Source organism: Ambystoma mexicanum, chromosome 9 (assembly GCF_040938575.1).
Source record: "Ambystoma mexicanum isolate Mex_15411 chromosome 9, UKY_AmexF1_1, whole genome shotgun sequence".
NCBI classification, from domain to species: Eukaryota; Metazoa; Chordata; class Amphibia; order Caudata; family Ambystomatidae; genus Ambystoma; species Ambystoma mexicanum.
The window spans coordinates 697,357,048-697,371,596 of NC_090931.1; the positions used below are offsets into that span (position 1 = coordinate 697,357,048).

At 44.2% G+C, this 14,549-nt stretch overlaps 1 protein-coding gene across 2 annotated transcripts in view; it reads right to left on the bottom strand.

Annotated features, from left to right (window-relative positions):
• The window catches only part of ZDBF2 (zinc finger DBF-type containing 2), a 326,002-nt gene that overhangs the window by 247,723 nt on the left and 63,730 nt on the right, over nucleotides 1-14,549 (bottom strand). For both annotated transcript variants that reach the window (XM_069615579.1, XM_069615580.1), the window contains one exon: nucleotides 4,663-4,714. In XM_069615579.1, the coding sequence (XP_069471680.1) occupies nucleotides 4,663-4,714 (52 nt within the window). The remainder of the gene's footprint in view (nucleotides 1-4,662; nucleotides 4,715-14,549) is intronic.

Consider the following 14,549-nt stretch of genomic DNA (forward strand, 5'->3'; position numbering starts at 1 on the left):
GGTCCCCTCACCAAAACTATGCAACGATCACGCAGATACTTTAAAGAGTAAAATCACCAACATACAACAGATCATGCAAAGTAGACCGACCCACCCGACCATTCACCTCAACCAACCAACTCCTGGCCCACATACCAGGCTGAACCTCTTTCCCCAAGAGAAAAAGTCATCAGTCTGGGGAACGAAAGCAACAAGGTAGGCTCCCCAGCCGACCCCTGTCCACCAGACATATACACATAGATCATGGCCGAGGGAACAACATCAGAATGCTACCTAAACCTCTTCAATCTGTCACTTTCAATAGGATGAGTACCCTTAGCCTTCAAATCAGCCTACAGCAAACCGCTCCTCAAAAATACAATGGGCAATTTGGAGACAGGTCAAACTACAGACCTATTTCAAACAATCCATAGCCAGAGAAACTAACAGAGACCTATGTTTACGAACTAATACTAGAACACGTTGAAAATCACCGAACAACCAAAGACACAACTAGAACATCTGGGAACCACAATAGAAACATCCAAAGTAGTCAAAAACCTTGGAATCATAATGGACAACAAGCTAAAACTAGAAGCACAAGTCAATGTAATAATTAAGAAATGTTTCTTCCATCTGCACACTATCACAAAGATACTACCCCTCTTTTCCTTCACGCACAGACCACTTGCCATCATCTCCCTCAACTTGTCCAGGATAGACTGCGCCAACAGCATTTACCTTGGAATTTATGGAATACTTGCTGAGGAAACTACAACGAATACAGAATGCAGCTGCCAGACTTCCCCTCAAAGTCTGCCAAAGGCACCACATCACACCAGCGCAAAGGATGCTACATTGGCTACCAGTCAAACAAAGAATCACCTTCAAAACAATGTGAATAACACACAGAGCAATACATGACCAGGCAATAGAATTCATAAAAAAGTTAATCACCATCTAAAAACCTGCAAAAAACATTTCGATCCAGCAATGACATCCACCTAGAACCGAAACTCTAGTGATAAAAGCTTGGATGATCAGCCTTCTCTTGCATAGCCTTAAAATTCGGGAACTCCCTTCCAAAAGAAATACAAACTACGAAGGAGCAGCTAAAATTCAGAAAACATCTAAAAACGTGGCACTTCAGCACCCAAGGTGAACACCTGCACTGCATCTGCGCACCACAAAATGAACAAATAACATGGAAAGGAACCCCCTCGAAAACCAGGGACTATCCAAACACATCAGACATGAAGCAAGACAGAGCAAAGGGATCTACCCCCATCAAGACAATCCAAAGTGCTAAACCATACAAAATCCAACAAGAAAGAACGTACAGAAAAGTGGGGTATACAACCACTAATGTACTCCATAAAAACACCCTACTCTAATCACCCGAAATCATATACCTACCAGCATTTAGCTTACTGGCATAGGCTAGCCTTATCCTGCCAGTAGTCTAACTGTGTTCATTGTGCTACTTCCACACTTGGCCTTAGTGCGTAGTTTGGCCGCGTTCTGCATCTGGTCTGGTGGTGTAGCTGGTCCTTGTACTACCTGCTGTGCTCTGGCACAGGCACTGTGTCACTTCTGTATCATGAAGGTTTGATTGAGACAGACTGTGTGGGGTGGGAAATCCATCACACCTTGACATACTGTTCGCGACAGTAAACGTACCACACCAAGATGGAATATTTAAGGGTGAGGAGTGAGTCGCACCGGGAGGGATAGCAGGGGATGGGAGATGTGTCACATGCAGTGGGGCTGTTGGAGGCGAGAAGAGCATTGCACTTGAATGAAGTGTGTCTCGATTGGATGAACGATTAGGGGCAGGAGATGTATCGCACTTAAATGGACTGCCGGGGTGAGAATTGCGTGGCACTAAGAGGGATTGGTAGGGGGCAGAAACCGTGGTGCACTAGGATTGAATGCTGGGGGACAGGGAATGTCTATCACCTGGATGGATTGTTGGGGGAGGACAAGGCATTCCACTGTAATGAATGGTTGGGGGTGGGAAATGTATCGCATTTATATGGAATGTCGAAAGATATTGCCACTAAGCGTACTAAACTCACCTTTCTGCATACACACCCTCAAATTCTGAACTAAACAACAACCATACATCTAACGCACCACAACCCACACGCATTTCACAACACACATGAAAGCAAAACATTCACAATCACACATTAACATCACATGACAGATACCAACCGAAAACGCACCAACACTCACTGACCAGTTTCTCTGAACCGAAGCGGTCAACAGCACATCAAAACTCTCTTGCTCTTCTCCATCTCAACCACACTACCAGACCCTGCAACACTCCTTCCATTGCAGATCCGCCAGAGCACCAAGAGACCACGCAAGTGGCGACAGTGCATGGTACAAGACCCATTAACATTTCTCTCCAATCAGCCCAAGACAAAACAGACAGTGATAAAGAATCATGAAAGTTGCAGGCTCAAACATGCGAAGGCCTGCAGGTTTCCTGCCCCTGAACTAGAAGATTGTGTGGCACACACTGTCATGTATGGCACACATGAGCCCTCAAAGGACTCACCTGTTGCACAACAAGGCTGGCGGCTCTTTCCAGGCTGGTGCAGGAGTCCACAGCCAAAGGAAGAGGCAGCCAGTTCATCATTGGCAGGCGGGCACTCTGCCGGATGGCAAAGTGGCATTTCCTAGCCTGACTGGGCACCACCATCTTGCGTCGAACATACTCAGGCTACAGGAGAGCCTCCTCACGTTCCCCCATGCACACGGCAATGGCGCGTCCCTGTTGCTATGGCAAAGGAAGCCACCATCCACAACCTCACTCTGGTGGTAGCATACCAATTTAATCCTCACTTCTGGGGGTTAATGCTGCGTCTTAACGCAGTTTGCTGAACAAGTTACACATCCGCTTACGTCCAGTTCAGTCCTGCCCTCTGCCTACAATGTGCCTTGTTCTGTCTACTACCAATTCAGTCATGCCCTCTGACTATTTCTGCCTCTCCTTGCCTGCCATTTCACCTGCATTCCAGTTCTCCTTTGCTTTGCTGCCTCTCGCCTGCATCCAATCTAGATTTGCCATGTTCTACCAGCTTTTCCCCAGCATACCTGCCTTATTCTACTGCTCAGTCCAGCTCTGGCTACCTCCCGTCTACAACCAACCTGGTTTCATCTTCTAAGCTGTTCCGCCTTGCCTCCCAGTTCACTGTTCGCACTGTCTCTACGCCACAAATATATAGGGATGTTGGTCTTTGGTGCATTATTGTTATTATGGCATTTATTGAGCGCGGACAAAGCTTCGAGAAGAAATGGATCGCTTTACAATAGGTATACACCAATACAGATAGATAACAGACCCCACTAACAGATCCTTCAACACTCCTTCCATTGTAGGGAGGAGGATTGTCCTACTTCTCGTTGCTCTTAACCAGTAACCGGTTGGGGCATGGTTCTCTGCATCATGCATTCTACTTCAGCACAGGAACCTTCAGCCTGGACGATATTAGGAGGAAATGCTCTACCCATGAGACCGGTACTTGGTGCAGGAAGGATGCACTACTTGGTAAGCACTTTCACAGAATAATATTTACAGGGCATTAGATCAGCTCTCATGCACAAATGAGCTATTTGAAATTACTGGGGGATATTTTATCACAGTTTTAGTTGTCAATTGTTATAGGATTGATCAGACATTGTGCTCATGAAAGTCTACATCTCTAGTTGCTACCCAGGCCCAGAAGGCTGAAGAGTGTGACAGCAGAGTTAAAGTACACAGCAAATCTGCAGAACTTAAGTTTGTGCTCATACTAATCTTACTTGCTTGTTTTGTTCTTTGCACGACGCAATGCAAAAACATTTCAGTGAAACAGTGGTTCTCAAATATAACAGCACAATGAATGTCCCACATCATGCATTATTAACCAAAGATGCTTATGAACTAACCAAGCAAGGAACAGGTGATAGGGAAGCCTTTCAATGTAAGGCTATTTATTTTATTCTTTAAGGCGTGAACCTAGCTCGAGAGCAGCGGAGCACTGTACAAGGTGTGGGTAGCCAGCGCTTGGGCTGGCAACTTTCAATAGTACCTTGGGTTGCGATCTTAGCGTCCATTGGGATTATTCAATGGTCACGTGCTGTTGAAAAAGCCATGTTTTGAGAGATTTGTGAAATTGGAGAATTGTGGGGGCATTCCGAGTCGATGCCGGAATTGAGTTCCAGAGGGTGGGTGTGTGTCCTCTTTACGGTCTAGTTGTGATTCGAGACGGTTAATAGATTTGCTGTGCAAGGAGCCTGGGGTTACGGATATGTGGATTTTAGCTGCAAGGTGTGCTACTCTTGACTAAATGTTACTAAAACGTGCTAAACAAACTCTTATTTTTAGCACACCAACATTTCACTTTGAGGCCAATATCGCGTCATGGCAGCGTAGCAACATTACCGGGGGCTGCTTGGCTCATGGCAATACCTGCAAACCCTTTTTCACAAATGTGCAGACAGAGCTAGGTTTTGTCTCATGGGTTGTGTTGCTAGATCTTTCTCCAAGGGTTATATTTTGTTGCTCAGATAGGAAAAGGCACTTCATTTACAAGGCAAAGGCCACAGGTGCATCAAACTTATAATAACATGGCTCCTTGTATTAGTACACACAATATACACAATGACAAACAAAACAAATGTTATGCTCACCTTTAGATGAAGAGTCAGAAACTCGGTCAGCGAACTCGTTGATGTCAAGCATCTGCAAAAATATAGAAGAAAAACAGGGGGTTCACATCAGACACCGTCTGTGGCACCCACACTTAATTTTCTTGAAATGCAGAGTAAAATAATGATTTACTGTGGAAAAAACACACAACTACTGAAACTTCAAAATGCACTTCTACAGATCAGTCAGAAGCAATTTTTACCCCATACTAGAGGATTTGTAGTTTGCAAAGCAACCATCATGCACATTAGAATGAAAAGTAATGTTAATCTTCGCTTTTTGACCACAGATATACAATGGCCTACTGCACACAAACCGTGAACTCTAATCCTTTAATGCTATCCTAACCGTTATTAATCTAGAACAGCAAAGAAGGACTCGCGGGCCAATCTATTCACCACATTTAAGAGACCTCTTTTTACACACAACTATGTACAGTTTCCAGTTTTACACTTCCTTGTTTCTTAAAAACCCCAAAGACCATCAATGGAAAAATAGATTTAAAAAGTTACTCACTGATTGACTTCCATATGCCTTGTCCAACAGATACTTCTAGTCCTTCGCCCTCAAGCCTCCTTTGCCCTTTAGAGTTGGGTATGTGACCACCTTAGAGGGGAATGGAAATACAGAGCACAATGCCAGACCCTGCCCCTGGGATAGCTCCCCAATAATCTGAGCTTCACCTACCTGGTCGAGGACCCCCCCCCCCATCTAATGTGGCAAACACAATGGGACTAAAACGAAGAGCTGGTGAGCAAATGCGTCACTTAAAGAGAACAAGCCTAAGGATCAAGGAGTAACAAAATTGTTAAATAGGTCCTCATTCTCCTCCATAGTATTTACACATGCAAACACGTCCGAGTCCAGTAGGACTAAAGAGAAAACTAACTAAATTAGCTGTCTACGCAGCGGACAATAATTTGGCTATTAATAGGAGCAAGTCAAAAGTTATAGTCTTCTCAACAAAGAGGAAACCTAAAATGATGAATTGGAGGGTTGGATGTTCACATCTTGAAATAGCTCATACTATACATATCTCAGCTTTAACAGTTCTGTCAATAATTCAGCACTTAGGATAAACAGCACCTGAGAAGTAAGCTCAAACAATGCATCTAAGTTTTATATAGCCGTTAAGTTCCAGCTGTTACCTACGGACTGGAGACAGTTTTGTTCAATCTGAGAACATTTCTCAACTCCGCTCTCCAGAACTGTGCTTTAAGCAGGAGTTGGGTCTCATTTCTCTCACTTCAGTAGTAATCTGTAAGAATCGTTATCTGAAAATTTTTGACCGCCCCAAACCCCCAGCTAAGCCATTGCATGTAGAATTCAATAGGGCTCTCACGGGGCACAATATTCCTTTGCTCACTAACTTTGGTGTGACCAACTTATTAAATCTGCTCGAGTCCAATAGAATTTAATTGATCAGGAACCCAATCAAAGTTAAGAAAAAGCTTTATGCATTTGATTGGAGTACCACTATCGATCAACTAAGCCAATATAAGTCACTAGTATAATACTGTAAAATGGTTAGGAAACGTGAGAACTTGTCCAAATATATTTGTTTCCGTGTATTATGGTTCGTACCATTTATTGAAGATTGAAGCTGAATCCACTACCGACACACTTGAGTGTGTCAGTCAGTCCTCGAATTGGTTTGCATAAAGAAGAGAGAACTTGTAGACTATGCTGGAGTATGGTCCGTCTTGAAACACTTAAACATCTAACATTGTATGGCCCTTGAACGGGCCAAATTAGGCATATGTATTTTAGCGCCTTTGTGTATAATCGATTTGAATATGCCAGCGAGTCACTTGTTCTAATGATGTAAGGGGGAAGCACTGCACTAATAATAGCACTTTATAGCTTTTTACATGCACGTTTTGAATTATTGCAGACACAAATGATTTAATTCTGCATTTGGAATAGCTTTTAATATACGCAAGACATGTTTTTAGTATTTGTACTGTAGGTCAGTTCTTTTATGTGCCTCTTAATTGCGATTTTATTTTATTTTTTTGTCATGAATAATTTGTTAATGATGTATTTATGTTTAAGGTTTAATTTTTAAACCAAATCACAATTAAAAAAAATAACAAAAACACGTCTCAGGAGAACGCAGGCATAAAATGTTCAGCCAAAAACATTTCCAAGCATCTCCTGCAAAGATAGTATCCAAATATAGCGATGGGAACATGGCTTTGAAAACTAGCTGATGCCAACAGGACCCTACACAAAATAGCATTAATCACAAGCAGGGGTAGACCTCCAATGAAGAGGGTAATATTTAGCTACTCAGGACCTTTGCCAAAAGCAAACGAAGACATTTCAAGACTTCCTCTCAAGATTGAGACCACAGTATGGTAGTTGCCATTGGTTCATATTTTTTTTTTTTCACCCAAAGCAAAATAGCTACTCTTACAAAGCCTGCGAACTAAGGTGCTCCCAGGATTGTGGACTGCATGCTTCCAACATGAAAATGTCTTCACCTGTATCAGGAACATGCGGAGCACCAGAGAAGGGTACCATGCAGCGTCCTTAAGGTCAGCAAGTCTAACACACTAACAAAGAAACCAGGCTCATGAAATCATTCTTGAATAGCAGCGAGAGTGCTGTATTGTCTTTCAAGAGAATTACCAGAACAGCATGCTTGCATTACAAGAACAAACTTACAACAACGTGACCCACCCAAAAGTCACCACCCTCGTAGACCCTACCCTCGGGCACAAATGAAATGAGGAATATTCTAGTAATTACGGAGAGGTCCTTCACTCCAATGTCCTGCCCTCAAAGATAGGTAGTGGAGTCAGTTGTCAACACAAATGCCCCCTTCATAAATCACCTGACCACAGCATTCCAGAAAGCTCCCACCGGATGATGGCTAAAATCGCCATCGTACCCGCTAAACGGGTTAGTGAGTTTTCATTACTGTATCCTCAAGTCCGCGTTCGAAAGCGCTGCGTGCCACATGACCTCTGGAGGCCACTACACTGCCTGGTTGTGCATCATCACCACCCACAATACAAACAAGTTCAGAAACACTTGACATGATGTAGCACAGTGAGCATAGCAAAATTCGACTTATTTAGAAATATCTGTATAACAGACTGAAAAAGGAAAGTCCAACTTAAAGTGACGACGTGCAGGAGTAAATGTTGTGAGATGAACTGGTAACGTTGATCGAAAAATCCACATAAAACACATTTCTTTTTACAACACATAAAAACACTGGAGTGCAGAAGCACATTTCCATTGGTTTTATATGAAAACGTTGGGAACAAATAAGATGTTTCTACTCTAATCACTCAGGCCAAGTCGATCACCCAGCCTTACTTGGAAGTACTTCATAGAGCCTGTAGGAGATTATGAACTGGGCATACAATTTAACAGTTATGCCAAAGAAAGTGAATATTCAATAAACCTAAGAGTATGTGAATATGTGATGAATGTATCAGTAAAAAAACTTAAAAGTTTATGGTCAGAAGATGGGCACAGTTGCTTAGGGATGAGATTAACATTTTCTTGAGCACAGCAATACCAGAATAGAGGGAAAAAACAGAAAACTGATGTTTCTGTTTTTTCATGTTATACTTCCAGGAATGTGTAGCGCAAAAGGGCACGAAAGACACAGGAGTAGGGAAATCGTATGATATAATAGCGTGAGAGAATCTACATGTCAAATGGTTTAATAAGAATCTGCAAAGCAGAAATACCTACCGGGACTTTTCAACAACTGAATTTAAGCTTACTGCACAGATGTAGCCAGATGCATGTTGATTCCATCAGTTAGGTATGGCCATTAGCCCACGTGGTCTTAGCATGCAGGTGGAATGTGCTTACAAATACATCTCTTGTTATTTTGTAGACTTACAAAATAATAAGACCGCCTTAATAAGTGACACCTGCCAGAAAGAATTCAAGGGAATAAAAGTGTGGCTTCGGTTAAGAAGCATAGGTAAACAGAGTTCCAATGCAAAAAGAATTCTGAGAGGAGTCTCACAATATTTCCCTTGAGCCGGGTCTCTCTGTACTTGTTTCCCTGACCAGATGTCTTGCCCTCAGTAATGTAACTAAAATGATAAATTGTTATACTGCTCTTTACCAGTAAATGTCACTAGCAGCCATGTTCAAAATCACAGCATCCCGCTAAGGCCTTTGGAATTAGGTTGTTTTCAAACACTGTAGTGAAGAGAGTCTCTGGAATGGCCCTCATGTCCCCTATGCAACTGTCAACCCGCAGAATGAAAGGTGAAATTCATTGTTTGGCCAGACACCAAATGCGACAATGTATCAACGATATGGCAAGAGATATTCCCTGAGACAGCAATTTAAACCATATCCAGTGGATGGTTTCAAGGGGGCATAGGCCTCATCAATGGACCAGGTCGACTGACCGAAAAGCTAAACTTTGATGATGTCATTAGAGACGCCACGACATAGCAGCGTTATCATGAAACAGGGTTTCAAAGGTAGCGGGCGCCCCTCTCTCGATAGAACAAGGCTTGATAACCTGTTCAGTGGTTATTAACCACTTGAGAGTTCGCAGCCACTGCTTTTTCTCACTGTGCCTTTCACAGATGGGAAATATCCATTTGCATATCAGTCTTTGTCCTGCCCAGGGGCAGTCCAGCACCGAAATGCAATGGTAATTCCAACCTGAACGAGAGTACCACCAGCAACCCCATACACGTGTTTCACCCTTGTTGGGGGATCATCAGTGAGGTGAAGCTGATGCCGCTCTTAGCACAGTGAGAGGGAGACCATGTCTGGTTGCCCCCAGGAGACCTAGGGTTACCAATCCCAGGTTCCTTGAAATTTGGCTTGAAAGGTAGTGGGCTCCCCTCTCTCGATAGAACAAGGCTTGATAACCTCAATTGGCTATATACTCATTTAGAGAATCCCCACACACAGCAAATCAGATTGCATAGCTCTTCTGTGGAGGGCTGCGGTCACTCTTTCCATTGTGCAGATATTCGTTGCCACACTGTCCACTCTCTCTTACTCGGGTCGCATCCGCTTTCCACTTGATCACTAAACAGGCCCGTGCAGCGAGCAGGAGTGGGGCCGCTATCCCTGTAATTTTCCTCATTTCGCCATCACATTCTACCAGACCAAACAATACTAGGAGAGGCAGGTTATCAAGCCTTGTTCTATCGAGAGAGGGGCGCCCGCTACCTTTGAAACCAAATTTCAAGGAACCTGGGATTGGTAACCCGAGGTCTCCTGGGGCAACCAGGCGTGGTCTCCCTCTCACTGCGCTTAGAGAGGCATCAGCTTCACCTCACTGATGATCCCCAACAAGGGTGAAACATGTGTATGGGTTTGCTGGTGGTACTCTCGTTCAGGTTGGAATTGCCATTGCATTTCGGTGCTGGACTGCCCCTGGGCAGGACAAAGACTGATATGCAAATGGATATTTCCCATCTGTGAAAGGCACAGTGAGAAAAAGCAGTGGCTGCGAACCCTCAAGTGGTTAATAACAATTGTACAGGTTATCAAGCCTTGTTCTATCGAGAGAGTGGCGCCTGCTACCTTTGAAACCAAATTTCAAGGAACCTGGGATTGGTAACCCTAGGTCTCCTGGGGGCAACCAGACGTGGTCTCCCTCTCACTGTGCTTAGCGAGGCATCAGCTTCACCTCACTGATGATCCCCAACAAGGGTGAAACACGTGTATGGGGTTGCTGGTGGTACTCTCGTTCAGGTTGGAATTGCCATTGCATTTCGGTGCTGGACTGCCCCTGGGCAGGACAAAGACTGATATGCAAATGGATATTTCCCATCTGTGAAAGGCACAGTGAGAAAAAGCAGTGGCTGCGAACTCTCAAGTGGTTAATAACCACTGAACAGGTTATCAAGCTTTGTTCTATCGAGAGAGGGGCGCCCGCTACCTTTGAAACCAAATTATCATGAAACAGATCTGCACATAAGTCAGTCATACACTAGTTTTAGTTTTACTGCTCGTAGACATGAAAAACATGCTTCTAACTCCTGTAGGTATAGGACGGATACATTTACATAATGCTAAGAACCTTTCTCTACTTTTGCCAAAGCGAAACCACAGGTGGCAGAATATACGTTGACCAAGCTTGCATGTGTTTTATTGCAACTAACCATAAGAAGCCATGAAAACACATAGGTAACTTATAGAGTGAATGAAGTGAATCAGGTAGGAAAATCCAGGCCTTGAATACCTGGAAGGGGAGAGATGATCCCTTCAGCACGAGGCGCAGAGGTGGTGTTAACACCACGGACAAGGGCGGGTGAAAAATTCCTGGTTCCAGAGGCAGCAAACCAACTTCAAGAATTCAGAATAAAATCCTCATAATTGCAGACAGAAGGGCTTCGTTTTGCAGTCCCTTCAGACTTGATCCAGCAGAGCAAGACCATGCCCATTTACTCATGGTAGGAAGAGAAGCTGTTCCCAGCGAGGCAGAGTGTAATGATACAATTGTTGCCCACCAAAACAGCGACGTGCAGGCACTCTCTCAGGATCGGTGATCAGACCAGCAGCAACGTTACGGAACACACAACACTCTATAGCCATTCCCATTACCTTGAAAAGGTGCACAGATCTCTGTGACCAAGAAGGGTCCCAGGCCTGGGAGGACCCACACTACCCAATCCAAAAGCTCAATTTATGAGGTGGTATAAACGGTTGCATGGGCCAATGGACTTCCTGCGACCCTGCAACAATGTAGTGGGCAACTTTTGGGGGGTAGTCTCAGGCGGAGCCACCCGACATTGTGAACCAATGGGACAATTAATATAGGGGATTTCCATAGGTAGTAAACTCGAGATAACCAATGGGGATACCTGGCAGGTTTTTGGGGTGGACCTGGTTTTTGTGATGTCACTAGGGCATAAACCCTGTGAGACAGGTTCGGGAGCTGAAATTGCTGGAGAATTGTCTTTTTCTGTATGACCCCTGTCTTATGGAGAAATAAAGATAGTAAACTTTGCCCCAAGGCTGAGTCTTCCTTTTTTGCATTGGGGAAGTGTTGATGGGCCTAAAATACTTTGCTAATTCAAGACATTGTTATTGCAAATCCCAAATTCTTCTGGTGTACTTCAGTAAGATAATTATAAAAGAATGCATTGATTTTTGCAACCTGGATTACATTATTTTCAGTACAATGATTTTAATTAGTCCCTAAAAATGGATGCCTTACAAAAAGAAAAAAAAACTGGCATCACATGGTGCAAGGACATTTTGATTTGGCGTTGTGTTTATATTTGAAAACATTGATGTTGGTCAATATTTTTATGGCATATCATTTTGGTTTTAATAGTAGAATGTACTCACTTTCACTGCACATACAAAAAAACTCGGTTATGTCCCTCTTTTTTTTTATTTGATTTTATTAGGTTTTTCAAAACATAGTAATCCACATACAGATATCATTTGGAACATGTCACAACTATTAACCTTCTCCGCCCTCCCCCCTTCAACAGTACAACAGCTTTTGACAACAAACCAAACTCTTTTCCCCATTCCCCACTGCCCCCTTCCCCCAGAACAGTGTTTCTTCTCGTTTGTCTACTCATTTTTCATGTTCTCAGTAACAACGTGCGTAGAATGTACTATTTAGATTCTCAATCCATAGCTCCCATTACTTAAATATGGCGCAGATAGCAGCATGTACAAGAGGTCTTTAGATGAGCACTCCTCATGATAGTGCCCCTTTGGTGGTCGTGTGATCATACATTCACTACAGGCACCTCTTTCTTTCCCTCTGTGTCAACACCTGCGATGGATTGGCTATATACTCATTTAGAGAATCCCCACACACAGCAAATCATATTGCATAGCTCTTCTGGAGGGCTGCGGTCATTCTTTCCATTGTGCAGATATTCGTTGCCACACTGATCCACTCTCTCTTACTCGAGCCAAATCCGCTTGCCACTTGATCACTAAACAGGCCCGTGCAGTGAGCAGGATTGCCTGTAATTTTCCTCATTTCGCCATCACATTCTTCCAGACCAAACAATACTAGGAGAGGCGCGGCCTCACAGGAAATCCCATCCTCCCTCTTGATCCAACCCAAGACTTCATTCCAAAACACCTTCGCCCGGGGGCACGCCCACCACATATGCCAATAGGGGGCCCTCTCCCCACATTGGCACCAGCACACGGGGCTCGCGGATTGAAACATCTCTGACAACCTGTGGGGGTCGTATTGCCACCTATGGAGAAGCTTTATGTCGTGCAGTTGATAATGGGAAGCTATTGACACCTGTGAGGCCCCTTTACATATCCTCGTCCACAGTTCAGGGTCTAACTAAGTTCAAATCCCATTCCCACCTTTGCCTCAGTTTAACAGTTGACCCCTTAACTGCGTCTATTAACGCTCTATACATGGCTGAGATCAAACCCTTGGTGTCTGTCATTGTGTCAAGTAATTTCTCAAAAGGGGTGAGGCCTCTCTGTATCTTCTTTTCCCATTCTTTTCTCATAAAGATGCCCTTGAATTGTAAGAAGTGAAAGACTGGTAATGGGTGTTTTCTAAGTGCCACTTCTAATTCCGTGACCGTGAGGAAGACATTCCCCTTCCAAAGTTGACCAACCCTCTCGGGGCCCGCCTCAAACAAAGATTGGAACCGCTCTAGGTTAGGAATCCTCTCGTGAACTCCCGGGGCCCATATATGGCTCAGGGGAGAAGGCCATGTGGTGATTCCCTGCATGTCTACCCCCTCCCTCCAGGTCACCTATATCGTGCCAAATATAGAGTGATTACGGAGTCTTCGCAGCAATTTATCTCTCGGGACCTATAGCCACTCAGAGACGGTAACCGGAGCCAAATTATAATCGTCAAGGTGTATCCACTGTAGTTCTTTCTGCCCTCTCAAGTGAGGGGCCAAGATCCTTAGCTGTACGGCTTGATAGTATTTTTTTTTTAAATCAGGGAGACCCACCCCTCCCTTTTCTTTGGGTAAAATAAGGACCTCATAAGCTATCCTTGACTTCTTCCCCTGACACACGAATCCCAAAATGGCCCTTTTAACTTCCCCAAAGAATACTTCTGGGAGTATAAGCGGAAGCATTTGAAATGGATAAAGGCATCTTGGGAGGCACACCATTTTAATTGCATTAAGACTCCCAAACTAGGCAATTGTCAGCTTCTGCCACTTAGCCAGATCAGCGTGAAAACAAGCCAAAAGGTGGGGAAAGTTTGCGTCATATAGGTTCTCCAATTCTCGTATTAAAATGTATCCCCAGATACTGTAGTGTGGCACCCCAGTCACGAGGCTGAGTGTAGAGAGTCTGGTGGCGATCTCCCAAGTAGGTTTCTGTAATGGGAACAGTATGGACTTGGACCTATTAATTTTGAAGCCTGAGAGTTCTCCATAACTTTCCGTCAATTGTATGGCTCTTGGTAGAGATGTCAAGGGGTTCTTTATGTGTAATAGGATGTCGTCGGCATAAAGGGCTACCTTATATTCCTTCCCATTTACCTAGAGTCCCTCAACTTGATGATCTGCTCTGAGTCTCTCGGGCGAGAGGTTCTAAGGAGAGTGCAAACAATATCGCTGATAGGGGGCAACCTTGTCTCATGCCTCTTTCCAAGGTAAACCATCTAGAATACTTGGAGTTGACTACAACCAATGGCCTGGGAGACGTATATACAGCCTTGACCCCTCTTTTGAATGCAGGGCCCAGCCCAACCTTCTCGAGCACCGCTTCTCGGAAGCCCCACTCCACCCTGTCAAACGCCTTTTCTGTGTCAGTGCGGGGTCCCCTAGCATCTTTTTTGACTCGTAGATTAAATGCAGCGTCTTACGCATTGTGTCGGAACCCTGCCTCCCCAAGATGAATCCGACATGATCGGAGTATATTAGTCGGGCATATGGGTCTCAAGTCTAGCTGCCAG